Below are 20,817 nucleotides of genomic sequence, written 5' to 3'. Positions count from 1 at the left end.
GTGGACATGTACTGTGGTAATCATGATGAGGTTGGTTGTACAACTTGCATGGCTTTAAGCCACAGGTAAATTCGAGAATTTCATAATTCAGTATAAACTTCAAATTTAATAAGCGAACGTTACTATTGATTATTCAGTTGTAAGTTCTATTATTAGTCTTTTTATGGATCATGTATTAAGGTCTTTTTATCTGCATTCACAGTTTTGTAATTTAATACATCTGCATATTGTATATCAATTTATACAAGTAGTGTAGTTGTTATGCTTTTATCTATAAAAACTGCTTCTTATAACATACACTCCTGTCCATCATCGATATAGTAAAGAACATCAAACATTTTAAGTTGTAATTGTATCCTGTAATTTTAAATGCTCCTTTTCACTTCAGATAGAAAAATCTGAATTTTTAAATTTTGTTTTGCAACATTTTCACAAACCGAAAAACAAAACATACACTGACTAGTCTAACGAAATAAAAAATCAATACTGCTACTACTATACCTGATTGTAAGGATATGAAAAGACAAAATTAAAGATATATTCACTCCGTTTCACTCCATTTCTATATTCTTCTATGTAGATATAGTTTGCATGTGAATAACGAAAATAAACTTAAACAACACTAGTTATAGGGGAAAAAGATACCAATTATGTTTCAATTTTACGCGTACATATGAATAGTGATAATAAATTTCAGTAATGTTTGCCTGAGTGGTATGACCCGGTGTCATCATAGCAAAATGCGTTACATTAAATCTTTTGCTTTGCAAATCGAATTTTGAAATTTTGAAATGTATTATCAAATATTGCACACACATTAGAAAAGGCCTAGTTTTTGAGAGAAAAAATATACTACTATGATTTGTTTATATATTAAACTGACAAGTCTGGACTTACTAAGTATTAAAGTATTACTTTATTTCACAAATAGTTGACCTTTTTGCAGTATCTGCCTTATAAATTTTTGATAAGTAATCTTCGGTCTATAATTTCAGGACCTGTGCTGATGTGCAGTCCATTCCAGATATTGTCGACAGTAAATTTCCAACGACAGATGTTGACAAAATACACCAAAAGTTGCAAGACTTGAAAATGATGATGGAGAAAACTATGAACATTAGACAAAGACTGATAGAAGACTTAAAGAAGTCTAAGACTGAAGCAGTAATGGCGATAAAGGACTTTCGAAAAGAAATGGAAACAATTCTTGAACAACTAGAAAAAGAATCGATTAAAGAATTGGAGATGAAGTTCATAGAAGACGAGTCGAAACTGCTAGAAGAGAAGAAGAAAGCAGAAACTGAATTAGATGGTCTGAAAGAAGCTGTGAACGACTTGAAGAAATCGGAAGGAAACAAAGCTCAACAATTTGTCTCCATGAAAATGTCCATGAAAAGTATCGCAAAAACGGAAGACGTATCTAGCTCATTGCAAACAAATATTGATGCAAATATATCCTTTAGCTTTGATCCTGCCATACTGGAATTTCTACAGCAGTTGAAAACTTTTGGATCGGTCCGACATGTGTCTACCACTGATTTAAGCTGCCCAAGGACAACCGTCTATTCTGTTAAAAGAAACGAGAATTTAAACATCAGAAGTCAGAATGATGAAAACACATGTCGTGTGTATGGGTCCTGTATAACAGAAGATGGATCACTACTGTTAGCTGATTATTACAACAATAAGATTAAACGTGCAGATATTGTAAAAATGTTAGTGACAGATTATTGCTGTTTTCCTGCTAGACCTCATGGCGTTTGTTGTACAAGTAAAAGTGAAGCTGCAGTCTGCCTGAACAATAGCACAATTCAGTTTGTCTCCCTTGGCAAGCAGATGGCAACCACTCGTCAGATGAAACTGAACCATATTTGCTTTGGCATTGCTTATAAGGATGCTAAACTATACATAACTGACAACGGACAATCGTTATACATATACGATATTGCAGGCAACATACTACAGACGGTAACTCAAGACAACGCCGGGCAAAATCTGTTCTCAAACAGTCGAACTGTTGCTTTCAGTGATGTTGATGATAAAGAGTTTGTTGCCAGCTGGGGTAAAGGTCTAGTTATTATTGATGGACAGGGAAAGCACTGTCAGACCTTCACTGATTCAGAATTAGACGCAGCGTCAAGTGTTTGTACAGATCGTAGAGGAAATCTGTTTGTGTCTGGGTGCAGTTCAAATAATGTGATGCAGATAGGGAGAGATGGGAAGAAAATGGGAGTAATCGTGACATCCTCAGATGGACTGAAGTGTCCGTTGTCACTTTGTTTTGACACACGACAGTGCAAACTAGTTATTACCCAAGAAAGCAGTGACGTGGTAAAAATAATTCTACTACAATGAAAAAGTATGTTAATCAACTTTGTCACAGTTAGATGTATTCGATGTTTTTCATGCTATTCCTTTCTGTGTTTTTGATGGATTAATCCCTCAGATTTATTTAATGTTGAAACTACTACCGGTAGTAATTAAACGACACAAGGGTGCTTTTACTTCAAGATTTATTCATCAAGTACTGTTCGATGTTTGAGGATGATACATCAATACGAATTATGTATAGAAAACTTACTGACATTTATTTAGTTTATATTTGTCGTAACTCGATATCAGACTCAATTTTTCAATAATTTTAGAATGTGTCATATTTGTACCACCGATAATAGCAGTTTTTGGGAGATTTCGGTTTTATTTGTGATGATCATATTAAAAAGACTAGATCAAAGTTTCAATTCGTTTAGTTTAGTTTACTTTGCTTTTGCTTTTGCTTTGCTTTGCTTTGCTTTTTGCTTTGCTCTGCTTTCCTCTCCTCTTTCCCTTTCCTACGACTTTACTGTACTCTACTTTACTTTAAGTTACGGTACCTTACGTTACTTTACTTTACTTTAAGTTACATTACTTTACTTTTCATTACGTTAGTTACTTTACGTTACGTTACTTTACGTTCCATTACGTTAGTTACTTTCATTTACGTTAAGTTACGTTACCTTACGTTACATTACGTTACGTTACTTTACTTTAAGTTACGTTACATTACGTAATATGACGTAACGTTACTTTAATTTACTATACTTTAAGTTAAGTTACTTTACGTTACACTACGTTAGTTACCTTACTTTACTTTACTTTACGTTACGTTACTTTACCTTACTTTACGTTACGCCACTCCACGCCACACCACGCCACGCCACGCCAGTCCAGTCCAGTCCACTCCACTCCACTCCACTCCAGTCCAGTCCAGTCCAGTCCAGTCCAGTCCAGTCCAGTCCACTCCATTCCGCTCGGCTCGGCTCAGCTCCACTCCACTAACTGAAATAATGCGTGTAAAAGTCTGTTGCCTGAAAACATGAGAATGAAAATTTTGACCGTCAGTGTCTAATTATCTGACCTTGTCAGAGTTAAAATGAGTGAATAGTAGTTTATAACTTGATCGGAGATAGATCATTAGCAAAATAAGCAGTATGAAACTTTAGAGAATCTTACGTTTCTATATTTTTAGATATGAAAATGCCTTTCGAAGTAGTTTGAAACAAATTGTTGAGCCACCTGAATCGGTGTTGTTTTCATTGACGAATTAATTTCGTTTTATTAATTTGGTAAAGTACACGCTATTTTGCAAAATGAGATGGATTTAATTTCTACGTCTGTCCCTAGCTATGGGTAAGCAAGTGGGGCGAGAAGGGAATGGGGTCTTTCCTATCCAAGTATCGCAAAGAAACTTGTTGTACTTGAAAATTCTCCCTGTCTTTGTTGTACTTATTATGGTTTTTCCTTTTTCTGTATACTCTTTTGAATACCCTTTTATCTTCACTTACATATTTTGTGAATAAAAGATTTTTTAGCCAAAATATGAGGGTGGGCGCAAAGCATATGTTGATGACGCCTACAGTGAACGCTCGGGATGTGGCTCCCGCCCCATTACCTGTCTGCTCAGAGCCCATAGACGCGAATGAATAGAGTTTTATTTGACATTTAAATCATGGATTATTCCGACTAACAGTTGTCAGGCAGCAGTTTTTTTGGGATAAAGTTAAGCAAACCAAAGAAGTAAAAGAGGATGACACAACACAGTTTGTCGCAGTTTATTAAAAAAAATAGTGTCAGATCAAGTGTACTGTTCTCGAAATTCATGTTGCTGGACTGTCTCGCATTGCAGGATTTTAACTGCTACTAAATTATGAACATGGACCATGGCTTCTTACCACACGTTATTGTCTATATGTTTTACTGGAATGCGGTGGATCTTGACCATTAAAAAGGCAAATTTTATAACTAAACATGACTGTAAATAAAAATTGAAAACAAAACGTTTTTCATTTGGTACGAACAAATGCAAAGTTATTTTCTGCGTTAGTCACACATTATAGAATTGATTTAATATAGAAAAATTTGTTTTACCGTATATAATAATCATAAAATATATGTATTTTTGATAATGATTTATATATTTTTCTTGATATCTTCTTAATCAATTGGATAACTTTTAAAAGATATTGATATTATTATGTACATATAGAGGCACGCCTTAAAGGGACTAACCCGCACATTTAAGGCGAAAAGTAATTTCTCTAAAAACTCCGTAAGAAGAGAGTACTCTGAAAGTGAGGAGTGTTAGAAACATATCGACACATAGTGTTTGCAAGATAATTTTATAAATAACCAAACTATTGTGTAGAAAGAAGTAAACCATTGCAATGCTTTTGAAATGATGAAGAAACTTTACATTCTTCTTGCATTTTAACCAATATCTAACTTTTATTTTCGCCCACTTTATCATTTCTCAATGACATATATACATTCTATGTAAACCAATATGTTGAACGATTTCATCCAAAGTGTGGACGAGTAATCTTGCAGCATGTCATGTATTGCCTCTTAAAGTTGTCTCCCTTCTAATGAAATTATAATACGCTTGCTTCTAGTTGAAAACCCTCTTTATCATGAAATACGCATACACCATATGAAGAAATATTATTGAGGAAAAACACAATTAAAGAAACTCCCAAATAAACGTACTTAATTTAATGAACCATTTCTCTCTGTCAATATGATATGTTTGGAACGCCAGAGCTGTCTTATGTTATTAGATGAATACGATGAATCATTTTTGTTTTGAGTGGAATCTTCTCAAGATCCCGTTATGTCTTGTATTGTCCGTAAGTATTGACCTGGCACTCATGAATATTCCGTATGTTTCCGTAAATTAATTTTCGGTGTCCGAACCTAAATAACGATATAACAATTATTGTAAAGCCAATTATATACCACCATATATCATGTGCAGATATAGCTGTGCGGACAAAGCGTTTTGCCACTAATCTCAGGGTCGTGTGTTCAAGTCCTCTGTCTGACCAAATTGTTGTTTTTATTTATTTTATCTGTAAAAGACGGAAACTTGTCACACTTATCATGATTTGTCAACGAAACACTCTACACTCGATTACCATTTTTCTACGTACATAAAACCGTTCTACAAAATGTTTAAAATCTTCAGGACCGGACAAGCATTCATTTATTTAACAGACAATTCAAAGAACTGTTGTTAGCGACACAAAATGAATTGTTTCATAAAAATATATACATTGTAATTATAGATACAAAAACAAACACAAGGTTAGAAAAGAATTCGAACCCATGGTAACGTGTTTTCAAGTCAGAGAGCTTACCACTACACCGCTGTGCCGTTGGTTTTCAAAACTGATTATTTTGATAAATCTAGATATTTTCAGGACACAAATATCGCGTAAAATAACGAAAACGCCCAAAAATATTGGCGAATATTAATGAATGCCAGGTCAATACTTACGGACAATAAATTACTGTATAATCCACAGGCACTAGTATCGGACCTGGGACAAAATATGGCCAGACTGATAAAAAACCCTTGTTTTTATCCTAAATGAGTCAAAAATGAAAAATATGTAGTGAAATATTAGCCCCCTTTAAAAGAAACATATGTCTACTGAAGGCCAGAATCTCGAGATTCGAGCCTGCGAGCAATGGGTTCACTTCCCGGACCGTTGTGAAATAAATTCTCTGGGCAGTTAAATAAATTATGCATCACTATTTCACAGGTATATTTAACTACAGAATGAGACCAACTCCAAGTCTCTAGCCCGTCCCGTTCATGAAATATCTATCAGAAAACGAGCGCTTTCCTGCTGCGAGTCCCAGGTAGACAGAAATGCGGCACAACGAATCGGTACGTAAACGTAAATGAGTTCGGGTCAGATTCACATAGAAATTACTAAGAAATATAACTAAATACATGTAGGTAAAATGGGGCCACTCACAACCGTCAGTAGCAACTCATACACGCCAGATTGGCGTTTCAATTTTCTCCGCGGTCTTTCGATTCAATGCTACGCCATTGAACAGAATTTTCACAGGTTACTTGATATCAACTGACTGCGTAAGTCTAATACGCGCCAAATTTTAGTAAAACTCCGTTAGACTGCAAGGTTTAGCAACGAGTTAGCTATTATTGGTTTAAAACTTCGTTAATGCCAGAGTTGAAAAGCTGGCCATATTTTGTCTAACTTATGTAAGAATGACGTATTATTTTGTTAAACGACATCCTATTTTCTTAAAGAACATGCTATCTTGTCGAGTGAACATACTTTCTTCTCAATGTGACGTACCATTTTGTTAACTTGTGTTCAATAGATATATATACTACCTGTTGTAACTTCCCCTTATAAACTGTTTTAACTAATCAAGTACATGGTAATGTACTGTCTGTATATGTTCTTAATACTGCATAACGTTGACATGTCATAAATTGCATTTGTTGATAACATGCATGTAAACATATTTGTGTATAAATGGGCATAAAAAAGTCTTTCTATCAAAAGTACCTGAGAAATACAATTAACTTGATATATTGATTCAATTCTATAAAAGAAATATAAACATACAGTTGTCTTAGCATGTTTTATTCTTAACTACCGGTAATTTCGATATTGAATGAATGTTGAAATACAAGTATTCATCACAATAATATACAAAGATCGAACAAAATATAGTTTGCACCGGTATCGTCATGTGTTTTACTTCTTCTCAAATTTAACGAACAGGCAAATTTAGAATATATAGAAACGAACATTTTATTTTATATTGTATCTATGAAATCCTTATGGGATCCCAGTGCGACATAATATTTGCTAATGGTTTTGCTTCATGCATTTCATGTTTTGCTGCTTGTGGTTTGCTTTTTTAGCACAAAGCAAAACGCATGAAGCCAATAGCAAATAGCAGAAATCATATCGCACCGAGATTCGTTAAAAAGTCAAACAACAACAAGAATGGCAAAATGTCACATTTTCCATAAAATACAACTGAGTTCACACAGTTTTAGATTTTCTTTTTAAGATCTTCATCTTTAAACCCAGAACGAGTTTGGACATTAGAAATAAGAACGGCATTAAACATTCAACCCAGATCGACATTGGGCATTCGAATCCAGAATGACATTGGACATTCGAAACTAAAATAGCAATAGACATTCAAATTCAGAACGACTAACTTGTGTATTATTCTCAGTTGACATCTTTATTGCACTTACTCGCACACGTGTATTGCACTCAGGATGACACAAATTTATATGTACTTTTTAATGACTGATGACTGTAATCCATGCCGAAACAAATCATACAGTACATATAAACTCCATCGACCACCATTTCTTTATCATTTAGGCTATATGTGATTGGTTAGCTGCAAACAAGTCTGTAGAAAGTTGACAGTGAATGTCCAATGTCGTTCTTGGTTCGAATGTCAAATGTCGTTCTTGTTTCAAATGTTCAATGTTGCTCTGAGTTTGAATGCTAAATGTAGTTTTGGGTCTGAATTCCAATGTCGTTTTGGATTCAAATGTCCAATGTCGTTCTCAGTTTGAATGTCCAATATCATTCTTGTATCGTTCTTGTTTCCAGTGTCCAGTGTTGTTCTGGGCTTGAATGTTCAATGTCGTTCTGGATTCAAATGTCCAATGCTGTTCTTGTATGGAATGTCCAATCTGGAATGTTTCTCGCCATCTGTCCAATATCGAATGTCGAACTTCTCGCAAACTTCAAACACTAAAATAAATGTTACACATGGACAACTTCGCAATCTTTGAGGTATTATAACATTAAATATGTTTCACACAAGATAAATTGAATGACATATGAAAGTCAAAAGTCTAATGTCATTTGTCAGGACCGGTGTTATTTGACGGAATGGATACAGACCAGTTCATTGATAACAGGAATAACAGAATATTAATTTAAAACTGGAATCTACTATTCTTTCGAAGTGTCAGTTTCAGATGTTTCCTTCGTGTTATTTAAGTATAAAGAGTATTGATGGTAAAATGAGTGTAACATAATACTGTCTTGGCCTTCCACGTTTGATAAGTTTGTTTTAAAATGTAAAAGATGATGTCTAACGATTAGCAGGGGAAAAGGAGAGAGGGCGGGGTCCTAAGCCCATATGTGTCTATGATTTTGCAGAGAAATAAGTAAGTTGCCGTTGTTTTTTTTTCAGTATTTCTGAGAAGTGTTGACCATAATGTCAATCTGTATTACGCATATGAATATATTTCTTTACCCATGTTTTCCATTTCTCATTTACCACATTCCCCTGACACTTACACTAAACTTGAAAATGGATCTAGATCTTCATACAATGCCATAAAACAAGGCTTGACACAGCTCCACATCCGAATGTTTAAACGAATCAAGCAGGTACGAAATATTTCAGAAGAAAATATATAATTCTTTTACTCTAAAGAAATGATATTATCTTAACTTTTAATGATGAAATTCAACGTACGGGTTTCTTGTAGGGGCCAACAGTACCAATGTTAGAGACAACTGTAGTTCAGAAGTTTTAAACGTATGCACGCTAAGTTCAAAAGTATGCTTAAATTATTATGTAAACTTTCATTTTTCCATTAGTTGTTTACATGCCATCTTTAAAAATGTCTTTTATTCCTGTTTGGTATATAGTAAAAATGATAATTGCCTTACCCAAACAAAGGGGAGTAACAGCAGCTTTCTTAGTGGAAAATATAACAATGCGATTGTCTGTGTCTCACTTCAGTTCAGGAAAGTTGTCTTGTTCATGCAACGACATTTCTAAAAAGCATTTCATACAACGAACAATTGTTTTCCATCTGTAATTTAAAAAAGAAAGAAATAGATACATTGTATGCACAATCACCTCAACCGAATATTTTCATATTAGTACAGATGCATCGGGTGTGTGAAGTCAGCGAAATATATTTATATAAATATTTTTTTCTAACACTGAAGAAACTGGCACAGTCCATAGACATCTGCTCATAAGTTTCTCCAGTCTTAGCAAGTTTACATGAAAATATATCCTACACTATACGAAGTGTTAGCATTTTATGCCTGTCTTGCCTTGGTTATGTGGTCTTGAATACGTTTATGATCATTTTGCTAAATATGAAAGAATATAGAAGAAAAATTAATCCTTTTTGAACCATATTTTTTTTCTGAAAAGGAGATAGATTTCCAAACAATACCATGAAATAAGCTGCCTCAGCCCCACATCATGCTAAATCATGTATTTGCATCATATAACTGTCACATGTCAAAGTTTAATCCTAATATATAAGCAATATCAAAAAAATTATTTAATTTCAAAGTGGGTCACCGTTTCCCTATTTCCAGCTAAATGAGCCTTAATACTACAGTTAATTTTACTCTATGTTGTTTATACACACTGCATAATATTGTAATTTCGTCTGCATTCCTAACCAAGGAGAAATACCCGCAATAAATAAAATTATTACAGAGAAAATTCCAAACTAAAACTTTAAGAAATATAGCGATAATTAGGATCATAAGAAATCAAATCAGTTTATTTCCGTTGAACGTTAACTTCACATATAGGACACTAATTTTTGAAAGTTATCAGGAATATTCACATTATGGTTACAAGATGGACTTTATTCTGCAAACGTGTGAACAGTGTACCATCAACACAAATTCGCACTTTAATTGTAAATCCGTACAAGAAATCACAAACATCTGCAGACAGTAAAATGTGCACATTTCTACAGGTAGAATGAATTAAACTTTTACATCTGGAGCAACTGATACGTATTAGACCTTCCTGATTACATGTAGGAAGCAGTTTTGTTTTGATTTTGTAAATGAACACTATAAGTCGCCCCTTGCGATCACGTAAGGGTAAGGCACATGATGTCCCAGAACAGACACGGAACGGATCGTGACCTTGATCTTTGGCAGGAATCTTTGAGTTGCATGTGATACATCGTCTCATTACTGGAACATTTGTGCCAAGTCATATCAAAATCACATGATGGATAGTGAAGTTATGGAGCGGACACAAAACAGACAATATTAACATGCGATCTCCCATTGCGACATTGACCTTTTAGAATATTTCCGGCTGTTGCGCATGTCGCGTCGTATCATCACGGGGGACATTTTGTACATAATAATATTGTAATTTCTTGATGGATGGCAGAGTTATGGACTAAACACGAAACAGACCATGATAATAATGCGCTTACCTTTAACCTCAAATTGTGACCATGGCCTTGTTCGGTCTGGAAGTTATGCGTGGCATGTCGCCTCAGTACGGGGAACATTTATACGAAGTAATATTAAAATCCCTTGATTGATGCTCAAATCATAGACCGGACAGGAAAGAGAAACTTTTTGACCTTTGACCTATTTCTTTGACATTGACCTTTTGGTAAGGTGTCTGGGGCTGCACATGACACCTTGTCTCATAAGGGGGAATATTTTTACCAAGTAATATTGAAATCCCTAGAGGGGTGGTTGAGTTATAAAGCAAACAGGAAAAAAATCGGTTAATATTTAACTTTAAAGTGTGACCTAGATCTAAAAGCTAGGGGTCTGGACTTTGCGCATGATGCATCTTCCCATTATAGGAAACATTGTATCGAGTAATATTAGAATTCCTCTATAGATGTTTGATTTACAGTCAGAACAGAACATAAAAGCTGTTGACCTTTGACCCCATAACCTCATGGCATTGACCTTTGAGCTAGGGCCTCGATGTTGCGCATGACTCGGCATCTTATTACGGGGAATAGTTATGCCAAAGATATTGATGGATGGCATATTATGGACTTGACATGAAAGAGGGACTGACGCGGACGAACGGAAATGCAGAATAATGAAAGGACGGATAGAAAGGCGCAATTCAATAGTTCCTCGAATCTGGTTTTCAACCAATTAATGAATAGAGACTAATAATTGAAACTTTGTAACAACGCAAATATCAAATATAAAGGTGGCTGTAGGAACAATAGGTAACTGTACTTTTTTCTTTTTTTTAATGTCATTCATTCCGTAAGCTTCTTTGAGGCTATATTTCTTTTACGTGGCTAAAGGACAATAGAGAGAACAAAATAATAACCACATAAATGCCCATATGTAGGAACGTCTGTCTTTTTGTTCGTCCTTCTGTTTACATTTTCGTGTCTGGTTTATCTGTTTGGACAGATGATGATAAATGTTAAAGAATGTGTACAGTCCGTGTCTGATAACTTCGGAGTGACTATTTGGAAGAATCCAAGTCAGGTGTGTAATCGATAATTATCATTATTTTATATTATACTACTAACTGGAACGCTTACTTTGAAGTAGAAGATTAGTACCGACCGTAGAACATTAGCCTTACATGTGCGATTCTTTTTATTTCCTTTGTCGCGTTGGTTAGAATCCCACCGTGATTTTAGGGGTGTAACGACACGCTAGTCTCACGATACAATACATAATCATGATACAGATGCAACGATACAGTACATATCACGATACACATTGCGCATTCATGTGACAAAAGGAAAAAGAAAAAAAAGTTCCTAAACTTGGAAAGTACTTGAAATTTAGTTTTAAAGTTAAACGAAACTGTTATAAATGATAAATTTGTTTAGCTGCTATTTCTAATACTGATTTTATGAAAGTTTTCATTCAATGCTTCTACTTTTGACTGTATCGTTTCTGTATCACGAAACAGGTCTACGATACGATATGCATATCGCAAGACTAAGGTATCGCGATACAGTGAATTGCGATATATTGTTACACACATGTGATTTATACTTGTTTTAAGTCTTTGTTTTTTTATTTATGAATAAACATAGATGTTTTAATTACATTTTTTTTTCAAAGACAATTGAAAACATTCAAAATGCAGTTATACAGCACTACGGTATACAATAACGAACTGAAATATGGAAAAATGATGATGCTTGAAATAACCTTCAGAACATTTTGTAGTATGAATTTAGCATCATTCTTATACTGAACAATGTTTCTCTTTGAAACAACAGACGTGGACGTCTCGGACATGTTGACTACACTAATATTGGCACTATACCAGAGAGGAATTTAACTTGCACGAAATTTCCGAGTGTTTTCTTGACTATGCATTCATAATACGATGTGTTTACACAGAGCTGATGGCTAGTCAACTTTAAACAGAAATTAATTTAATAATATTTCTATCTCAATATATTGATATATTCCAGGAAAAATGAATGATTATGGTGGTTACCCTGAAAGAGAAACTGGGGAAAAACAAAAACAAAAAAAAACAAAACAAAAAACACCTCGATTCGAGCCTACGGCCCGCAAAATTCGAGATTTCAAACATTCAAACATCAGTACTAGCCACTGAGCTACCGGGACTGACAGACGTGTTGCAATAAAATATACCCAATATTATTATTTATGTAAGCTGCTTTACATATTTTGTTAGTTTTATAAGTCCAGAAAACCTAAACAAACGTGACGTCACTCCGAAGTTATCAGACACGGACTTGTAGATATCTGTCCAGAGATAATCCCCTTTGCAACTCTGTTTACTAGTCTGGATAGAGTATACGTGTATTGATCGTAGAGATAATATTTTACTACAAATCAAGTTGGTCGATACAAGAAGGAAGTAAATATAATTTCAAAATGGCGTCTGGTGGGTGTGAAGACACATCAGATGAGTTATTCAGTTTCAAATGTTCGCCTTGTCTGGCTAATAATCGGAATAGAGAAGCTGTGAAATATTGCGTGGAATGTCAGGGATATTATTGTCAGTCTTGTGCTGATGTAATTCATATGATTCCTGGTTTAAAAGGTCACACACTTTTGGATAATTCAAATTATAAGTCTTCAGGTCTCCCAGCAGGATTACCAGCAGTACCGACGGAGAGATGTAGCATTCATGAGACAAAGATCGTGGATATGTACTGTGGTAATCATGATGAGGTTGGCTGTACAACATGCATGGCTTTAAACCACAGGTAAATTTGTGGGCATTTCATAATTCAGTATAAAGGTTTTATATCGATTTAACATGGGATCATTATTATTAATTTGCTGAGTATTCATTTGTGCTCTATAATCTATTTACATGTAAGATCTTTTGTTATTGTAGTTTGAATGAATTGTTTAGTTTTGTAATTTATTACATCTTCATACAGTGTAACAATTTATACAGGTAGTTTTCTGCTTTTATCGGTATAACATACACTCACTGTCCATCATCAAAGAACATTAAACACTTTAAGATGTAATTTAACAGTATTCTGTAATTTTTCACTTCAGATTGCAAAATCTGAATTTTTAAATGTGTGTTTTGCAAAAGTTTCATAAACTGAACGCTGACTAGTTTAAGGAAATAAAAATCAATACAGCCACCACCTATTTAAGGAAATACAGACTATTTTAAAGATATTATACAGACTATTTTAAACATATATTGACCCAATTGTTATTATTTTTCTTTTCTGTTATTTAGATAGTTTTCATATGAATAACAAAAATAACCTTAATCAAAATATACGCTGGTTATAGGGAAAATGACACTAATCATGTTTGAATATTTTTACGTTAAACCATTCTGACGAGTACCGGTATACAAAACTCAAATTATACATGTATGAATACTGTAATGATAATTAATTTCAGTATTTTTCGCCTGAATGATATGACCCCTGTCTACAATGATGTGCATTCAGGACTTACTAAGAATTAAAGTATTTCCTTTTTCACAAATAAGTTTACCTTTTTCCAGTACGTTCCTTGTACAATTTTAAATTAGTGGTCTATGGTCTATAATTTCAGGTCTTGTGCTGATGTGCAATCCATTCCAGATATTATCGATAGTAAATTTCAAACAACAGATGTTGACAAACTACACCAAAAGTTGCAAGATATGAAAATAATGATGGAAAAAATTATGAAAACTAGACAAAGACTATTAGAAGACTTAAAGAAGTCTAAGACGGAAGCAGTAATGGCGATAAAGAAATTTCGAAAAGACATGGAAACAATCCTTGAACAAGTAGAAAAGGAATCGATTAAAGAATTGGAGATGAAGTTCATAGAAGAAGAGTCGAAACTACTGGAAGAGAAGAAGACAGCAGAAACTGAATTAGATGGTCTGAAAGAAGCTGTGAACGACTTGAAGAAATCGGAAGGAAACAAAGCCCAACAATTTGTCTCCATGAAAATGTCATTGAAAAGTATTGCAGAAACAGAAGACGTATCTCGTTCATTACAAACAAGTGTTGATGCAGATATATCCTTTAGCTTTGATCCTGCTATACTGGAGTTTCTACAGCAGTTGAAAACTTTTGGATCGGTCCGACATGTGTCTACCACTGATTTAAGATCGCCAAGGACAACCGTCTATTCTGTTAAAAGAATTGAGAATTTAAACATCAGAGCCCAGAATGACAAAGACACATGTCGTGTTTTTGGGTCCTGTCTAACAGAAGATGGATCGCTACTGTTAGCTGATTATAGCAATAATAAGATTAAACGTGCAGATATTGTAAAACTGTCAGTGACAGATTATTGTTGGGTTCCTGCTGGACCTTTTGGCGTTTGTTGTACAAGTAAAAGTGAAGCTGCAGTCTGCCTGGACAATAACACAATTCAGTTTGTCTCCCTTGGCAAGCAGATGACACCCACTCGTCAGATGAAACTGAACCATTATTGTTTTGGCATCGGCTATAAGGATGCTAAACTATACATAACTGACAACGGACAATCGTTAGACATCCACGATATTGCAGGTAACATACTACAGCCGGTAACACGAGGCAACGCCGGGAAAAATCTGTTCTCAAACAGTCGAACTGTTGCTTTCAGTGATGTTGATGATAAATTGTTTGTTGCCAGCTGGCGTAAAGGTCTAGTTATTATGGATGGACAGGGAAAGCACTGTCAGACCTTCACTGATTCAGAATTAAACACAGTGTCAAGTGTTTGTACAGATCGTAGAGGAAATCTGTTTGTGTCCGGGTGTGATTCAAATAATGTGATACAGCTAGGGAGAGATGGGAAGAAAATGGGAGTAATCGTGAAATCATCAGATGGACTGAAGTGTCCGTTATCACTTTGTTTTGACACACGACAGTGCAAACTAGCTATTACCCAAGAAAGCAGTGACGTGGTAAAAATAATTCTACTACAATGAAAAAGTATGTTAATCAACTTTGTGACAGTTAGATATATTGGATGTTTTTCATGCTATTCCTTTCTGTGTTTTTGATGGATTAATCCCTCAAATTTATTTAATGTTGAAACTACTACCGGTTGTAATTAAACGACACAAGGGTGCTCTTACTTCAAGATTTATTCATCAAGTACTGTCCGATGTTTGAGGATGATAAATCAATACGAATTATGTATAGAAAACTTACTGACATTTATTTAGTTTACATTTGTCGTAACTCGATATCAGACTCAATTTTTCAATAATTTTAGAATGTGTCATATTTGTACCACCGACAATAGCTGTTTTTGGGAGATTTCGGTTTTATTTGTGATGATCATATTAAAAGAACTAGACCAAAGTTTCAATTCTTTTAGTTTACCTTACTTTAATTTTGCTTTTGCTTTGCTTTCCTCTGCTTTCCTCTCCTCTTTCCCTTTCCTCTGTACTTTAATGTACTCTACTTTTCTTTAAGTTACGTTACGTTACTTTACTTTACTTTATGTTACATTACTTTACTTTTCTTTACGTTAGTTACTTTACTTTACGTTACGTTAGTTTACGTTCCATTACGTTATTTACTCTACTTTACGTTTAGTTACGTTACTTTACGTTACGTTACTTTACTTTAAGTTACGTTACATTACGTAACATAACGTAACGTTATTTTAATTGACTTAACTTTAAGTTATGTACTTTACGTTACATCACATTAGTTGCCTTACTTTACTTAACGTTACGTTACTTTACCTTACTTTACGTTACGCCACTCCACGCCACGCCACGCCACGCCACGCCAGTCCAGTCCACTCCAGTTCAGTCCACTCCACTCTGCTCCGCTCGGCTCGGCTCCACTCCACTAACTGAAATAATGCGTGTAAAAGTCTGTTGCCTGAAAACATGAGAATGAAAATTTTGACCGTCATTGTCTAATTATCTGACCTTGTCAGGGTTAAAATGAGTGAATAGTTGTTTATAACTTGATCCGAGATAGATCGTTAGCAAAATAAGCAGTATGAAACTTTAGAGAATCTTACTTTCCTATATTCTTAGATATGAAAATGCCTTTCGAAGTAGTTTGAAACAAATTGTTGAGCCACCTGAATCGATGTTGTTTTCATTGACGAATTAATTTCGTTTTATTAATTTGGTAAAGTACACGCTATTTTGCAAAATGAGATGGATTTAATTTCTACGTCTGTCCCTGGCTAGGGGTAAGCAAGTGGGGCGAGAAGGGACTGGGGGTCTTTCCTAGCTATCCAAGTATCGCAAAGAAACTTGTTGTACTTGAAAATTCTCCCTGTCTTTGTTGTACTTATTATGGTATTTCCTTTTTCTTTTGAATAGCCTTTTACCTTTACTTACATATTTTGTGAATAAAAGACTTTTTAACCAAAACTTGAGGGTGGGGGCAAAACATATGTTGATGACGCCTACAGTGAACGTTCGGGGTGTGGCTCCCGCCCCATTACCTGTCTGCTCATAGCCCATAGACGCGAATAAATAGAGTTTAATTTGACATTTGAAGCATTGATTACTCCGACTAACAGTTGTCAAAGAGCATTCCTTTTGGATAAAGTTAAGCAAACCAAAGAAGTAAAAGAGCATGACACAACACAGTTTGTCGCAGTTTATTTAAAAGAAATAGTGTCAGATCAAGTAAACTGTTCTCGAAATTCATGTTGCTTAACTATCTCGCATTGCAGGATTTTAACTGCTACTAAAATATGAACATGGACCATGGCTTCTTACCACACGTTATTGTCTGTACGTTTTACTGGAATGCGGTGGATCTTGACCTTTAAAAGACAAATTAGATAACTAAACATGACTGTAAATAAAAATTGAAAACAAAAAGGTTTTCAGTTAGTACGAACAAATGCAAAGTTATTTTCTGCGTTAGTCACACATTATAGAATTGATTAAATATAGAAGACAATTTGTTTTACCGTATATAATAATCATAAAATATATGTATTTTTGATAATGATTTATATATTTCTTGATGTTAATCAATTGGATAACTTTTAAAAGATATTGATATTATTATGTACATATAGAGGCACGCCTTAAAGGGACTAACCCGCACATTTAAGGCGAAAAGTAATTTCTCTAAAAACTCCCTAAGAAGAGAGCACTCTGAAAGTGACGAGTGTTAGAAACATATCGACACATAGTGTGTGCAAGATATTTTTATAAATAACCAAACTATTGTGTAGAAAGAAGTAAACCATTGCAATGCTTTTGAAATAATGAAGAAACTTTACATTCTCCTTGCATTTTAACCAATATCTAACTTTTATTTTCGCCCACTTTATCATTTTCTTTTCAGTGACATATATACAATCTATGTAAACGAATATGTTGAACGATTTTATGCAGAGTGTGGACGAGTAATCTTGCAGCATGTCATGTATTACCTCTTAAAGTTGTCTCCCTTCTAATGAAATTATAATACGCTTGCTTCTAGTTGAAAACCCTTTTTATCATGAAATACGCATACACCATATGAAGAAATATTATTGAAGAAAAACACAATTAAAGAAACTCCCAAATAAATGTACTTATATTTAATGAACCATTTCTGTCTGACTGTCAATATGATATGTATGGAACGCCAGAGCTGTCTTATGTTACTAGATGAATACGATGAATCTTTTTTGTTTTGTGTAGAATTTTCTCAAGATCCCGTTATGTCTTGTATTGTTTGTAAGTATTGACCTGGCACTCATGAATATTCCGTATGTTTCCGTAAATTAATTTTCGGTGTCCGAACCTAAATAACGATATAACTATTATTGTAAAGCCAATTATATACCATCATATATCATGTGCAGATATAGCTGTGCGGACTAAGTGTTTTGCCACTAATCTCAGGGTTGTGTGTTCTAGTCCTCTGTCTGACCAAATTGTTGTTTTTATTTATTTTATCTGTAAAAGACGCAAACTTGTCACACTTATCATGATTTGTCAGCGAAATACTCTACTCTCGATTACCATTCTTCTACGTATATAAAACCGTCCTACAAAATGTTTAAAATCTTCAGGACCGGACAAGCATTCTTTCATTCAACAGACAATTCAAAGGACAGTTGTTAGCGACACAAAATGAATTGTTTCATAAAAATATATACATTGTAATTATAGATACAAAAACAAACACAAGGTTAAACATTGTTAGAAAAGAATTCGAACCCATGGAAACGTGTTTTCAAGTCAGAGAGCTTACCACTACACCGCTGTGCCGTTGGTTTTGAAAACTGATTATTTTGATAAATCTAGATATTTTCAGGACACAAATATCGCGTAAAATAACGAAAACGCACGAAAATATTGGCGAATATTAATGAGTGCCAGGTTAATACTTACGGGCAATAAATTACTGTATAATCCACAGGCACTAGTATCGGACCTGAGACAAAATATGGCCAGACTGATAAAAAAAACCCTTGTTTTTATCCTAAATGAGTCAAAAATGAAAAATATGTAGTGAAATATTGGCCCCCTTCAAAAGAAACATATGTCTACTGAAGGCCAGAATCTCAAGATTCGAGCCTGCGAGCAATGGGTTCACTTCCCGGACGTTATGAAATAAATTCTCCGGGCAATTAAATAAACTATGCATCACTATTTCACACGTATATTTAGCTACAGAATGAGACCAACCCCAAGTCTCTAGCCCTTCCCATTCATGAAATATCTATCAGGAAACGAGTGCCTTTCTGCTGCAAGTTCCAGGTAGACAGAAATGTGACACAACGAAACGGTACGGAATCACGGACTAAAATATGCTAGCACGGGTCAAATTCACTTGCTATTAATAAGCATTATATCATTAAGTATTACTAAATATGTAAAGTATGGCAACTCACCACCGTAAGCAGCATCTGCTACACGTGATATTTACCTTTTTTATTTTTCCGTCGGTCTTTCAATTGCATTCACCGCCATTGAAAGCTATACGATAATATCCAAGTAATTTTGTGCGAAACGTTGCGGTTCTGTTGGAGGTGTGTCGCTATTGCGTTTAAAAATACCGAGGGAATTCTGTTCAATGGCGTAGCATTGAATCGAAAGACCGCGGAGAAAATTGAAACGCCAATCTGGCGTGTATGAGTTGCTACTGACGGTTGTGGTGGCCCCATTTGATCTATTTAGTTGTATTTCTTAGTAATTTCTAGTGAATTTGACACGAACTCGGCTGACAAACGTGTGCTAGTCAATGTTTACGTACCGATTCGTTGTGCCGCATTTCTGTCTACCTGGGACTCGCAGCAGGAAAACGCTCGTTTCCTGATAGATATTTCATGAACGGGACGGGCTAGAGACTCATTTTGTAGTTAAATATACGTGTGAAATAGTGATATATAGTGTTTTTAATTGCCCGAAGAATTTATTTCACAACGATCCGGAAAGTGAACCAATTGAATCTCGAGACTATGGCCTTCAGTACACTATGTTTCTTTTGAAGGGGGCCAATATCTCACTACATATTTTTCATTTTTACTCATTTTGGATGAAAACAAGGGTTTTTATCAGTCTGACCATATTTTGTCCCGGGTCCGATACTGGCATGCTGTAAGATAACACGTCCACACTTTGGGTGAAATTGTTCCACATATTCTGCTTGGTTGCATTCTGTGCTTCGGAAGGTTTTTTTTTTATAGATTTTATTTGAAATGCTATTGGGCAGTTTTTGAACTGTTTAGTGTGACTTAACCTCTGAGTAATGCCGTGTTGTATATATTTACAATAACTTAGTCAGCACGTGAATATCTTAGACTTACAAAGTCTGTTGAGATCAACTTATCTGTAATAAAGTTTATTCTTTCTTCATACTGACACTAATTTCAAGAAAAACATTTTCTCTCTAGGCTCATCTCACTTACAAAGTCTGTTAAGATCAACTTATCTGTAATAAAGTTTATTCTTTCTTCATACTGACACTAATTTCAAGAAAAACATTTTCTCTCTAGGCTCATCTCAACAGACTTATAAAATGCGATTCTGGGGTTATATAATGTCATGAAGAGGGATTAGTTCCACCTGTCAATAGCCACCCTAAACTGACCGGCAACAAGATTAATTGAACTATTTCAAATCACCTGTACCAGATGTTTGATTTTTTCTCTAGAAATGAAAGAAAGCAAAGCCTTTACCATGTTGTAAATTCCCTGCAGAAGTATGCTCAAGCATTTATAGTTGCTGAATGCTAAATGTTAAATATTTTTAACATTTACACCCTTCAAAATATTTTTTATTACTTTCATTGTTATGGACAATATGACAGGAGTTTATGTT

The 20,817-nt window shown here is 34.7% G+C and overlaps 2 protein-coding genes across 2 annotated transcripts; both read left to right on the top strand.

Annotated features, from left to right (window-relative positions):
• The first annotated feature begins 6 nt into the window (after positions 1 to 6).
• Positions 7 to 2,737, top strand: LOC128553636 (uncharacterized). Its single transcript, XM_053534811.1, has 2 exons — positions 7 to 65; positions 996 to 2,737. The coding sequence occupies exons 1-2, from the start codon at positions 7 to 9 to the stop codon at positions 2,353 to 2,355; spliced, it is 1,419 nt and encodes a 472-aa protein (XP_053390786.1). The 3' UTR covers positions 2,356 to 2,737.
• A 10,242-nt stretch (positions 2,738 to 12,979) lies between these two features.
• LOC128553638 (uncharacterized) lies at positions 12,980 to 15,884 on the top strand. The gene is made up of 2 exons (XM_053534813.1): positions 12,980 to 13,315; positions 14,139 to 15,884. The coding sequence occupies exons 1-2, from the start codon at positions 12,981 to 12,983 to the stop codon at positions 15,496 to 15,498; spliced, it is 1,695 nt and encodes a 564-aa protein (XP_053390788.1). The 5' UTR covers position 12,980; the 3' UTR covers positions 15,499 to 15,884.
• Positions 15,885 to 20,817: the final 4,933 nt, after the last annotated feature.

The sequence above is a fragment of the Mercenaria mercenaria genome, unplaced genomic scaffold, assembly GCF_021730395.1.
Source record: "Mercenaria mercenaria strain notata unplaced genomic scaffold, MADL_Memer_1 contig_4136, whole genome shotgun sequence".
Taxonomy (NCBI): Eukaryota; Metazoa; Mollusca; class Bivalvia; order Venerida; family Veneridae; genus Mercenaria; species Mercenaria mercenaria.
The sequence above is the reverse complement of the archived record's forward strand: the minus strand, read 5'-3'. Positions and strand labels throughout refer to the sequence as shown.

Excerpts from the sequence above, each read along its gene's own strand:
- LOC128553636 (XM_053534811.1), top strand. The coding sequence starts at position 7 with ATGTACTGTGGTAATCATGATGAGGTTGGTTGTACAACTTGCATGGCT. Across the intron at positions 66-995 it reads TGCATGGCTTTAAGCCACAG|GACCTGTGCTGATGTGCAGT; the intron begins GTAAATTCGAGA and ends CTATAATTTCAG.
- LOC128553638 (XM_053534813.1), top strand. The coding sequence starts at position 12,981 with ATGGCGTCTGGTGGGTGTGAAGACACATCAGATGAGTTATTCAGTTTC. Across the intron at positions 13,316-14,138 it reads TGCATGGCTTTAAACCACAG|GTCTTGTGCTGATGTGCAAT; the intron begins GTAAATTTGTGG and ends CTATAATTTCAG.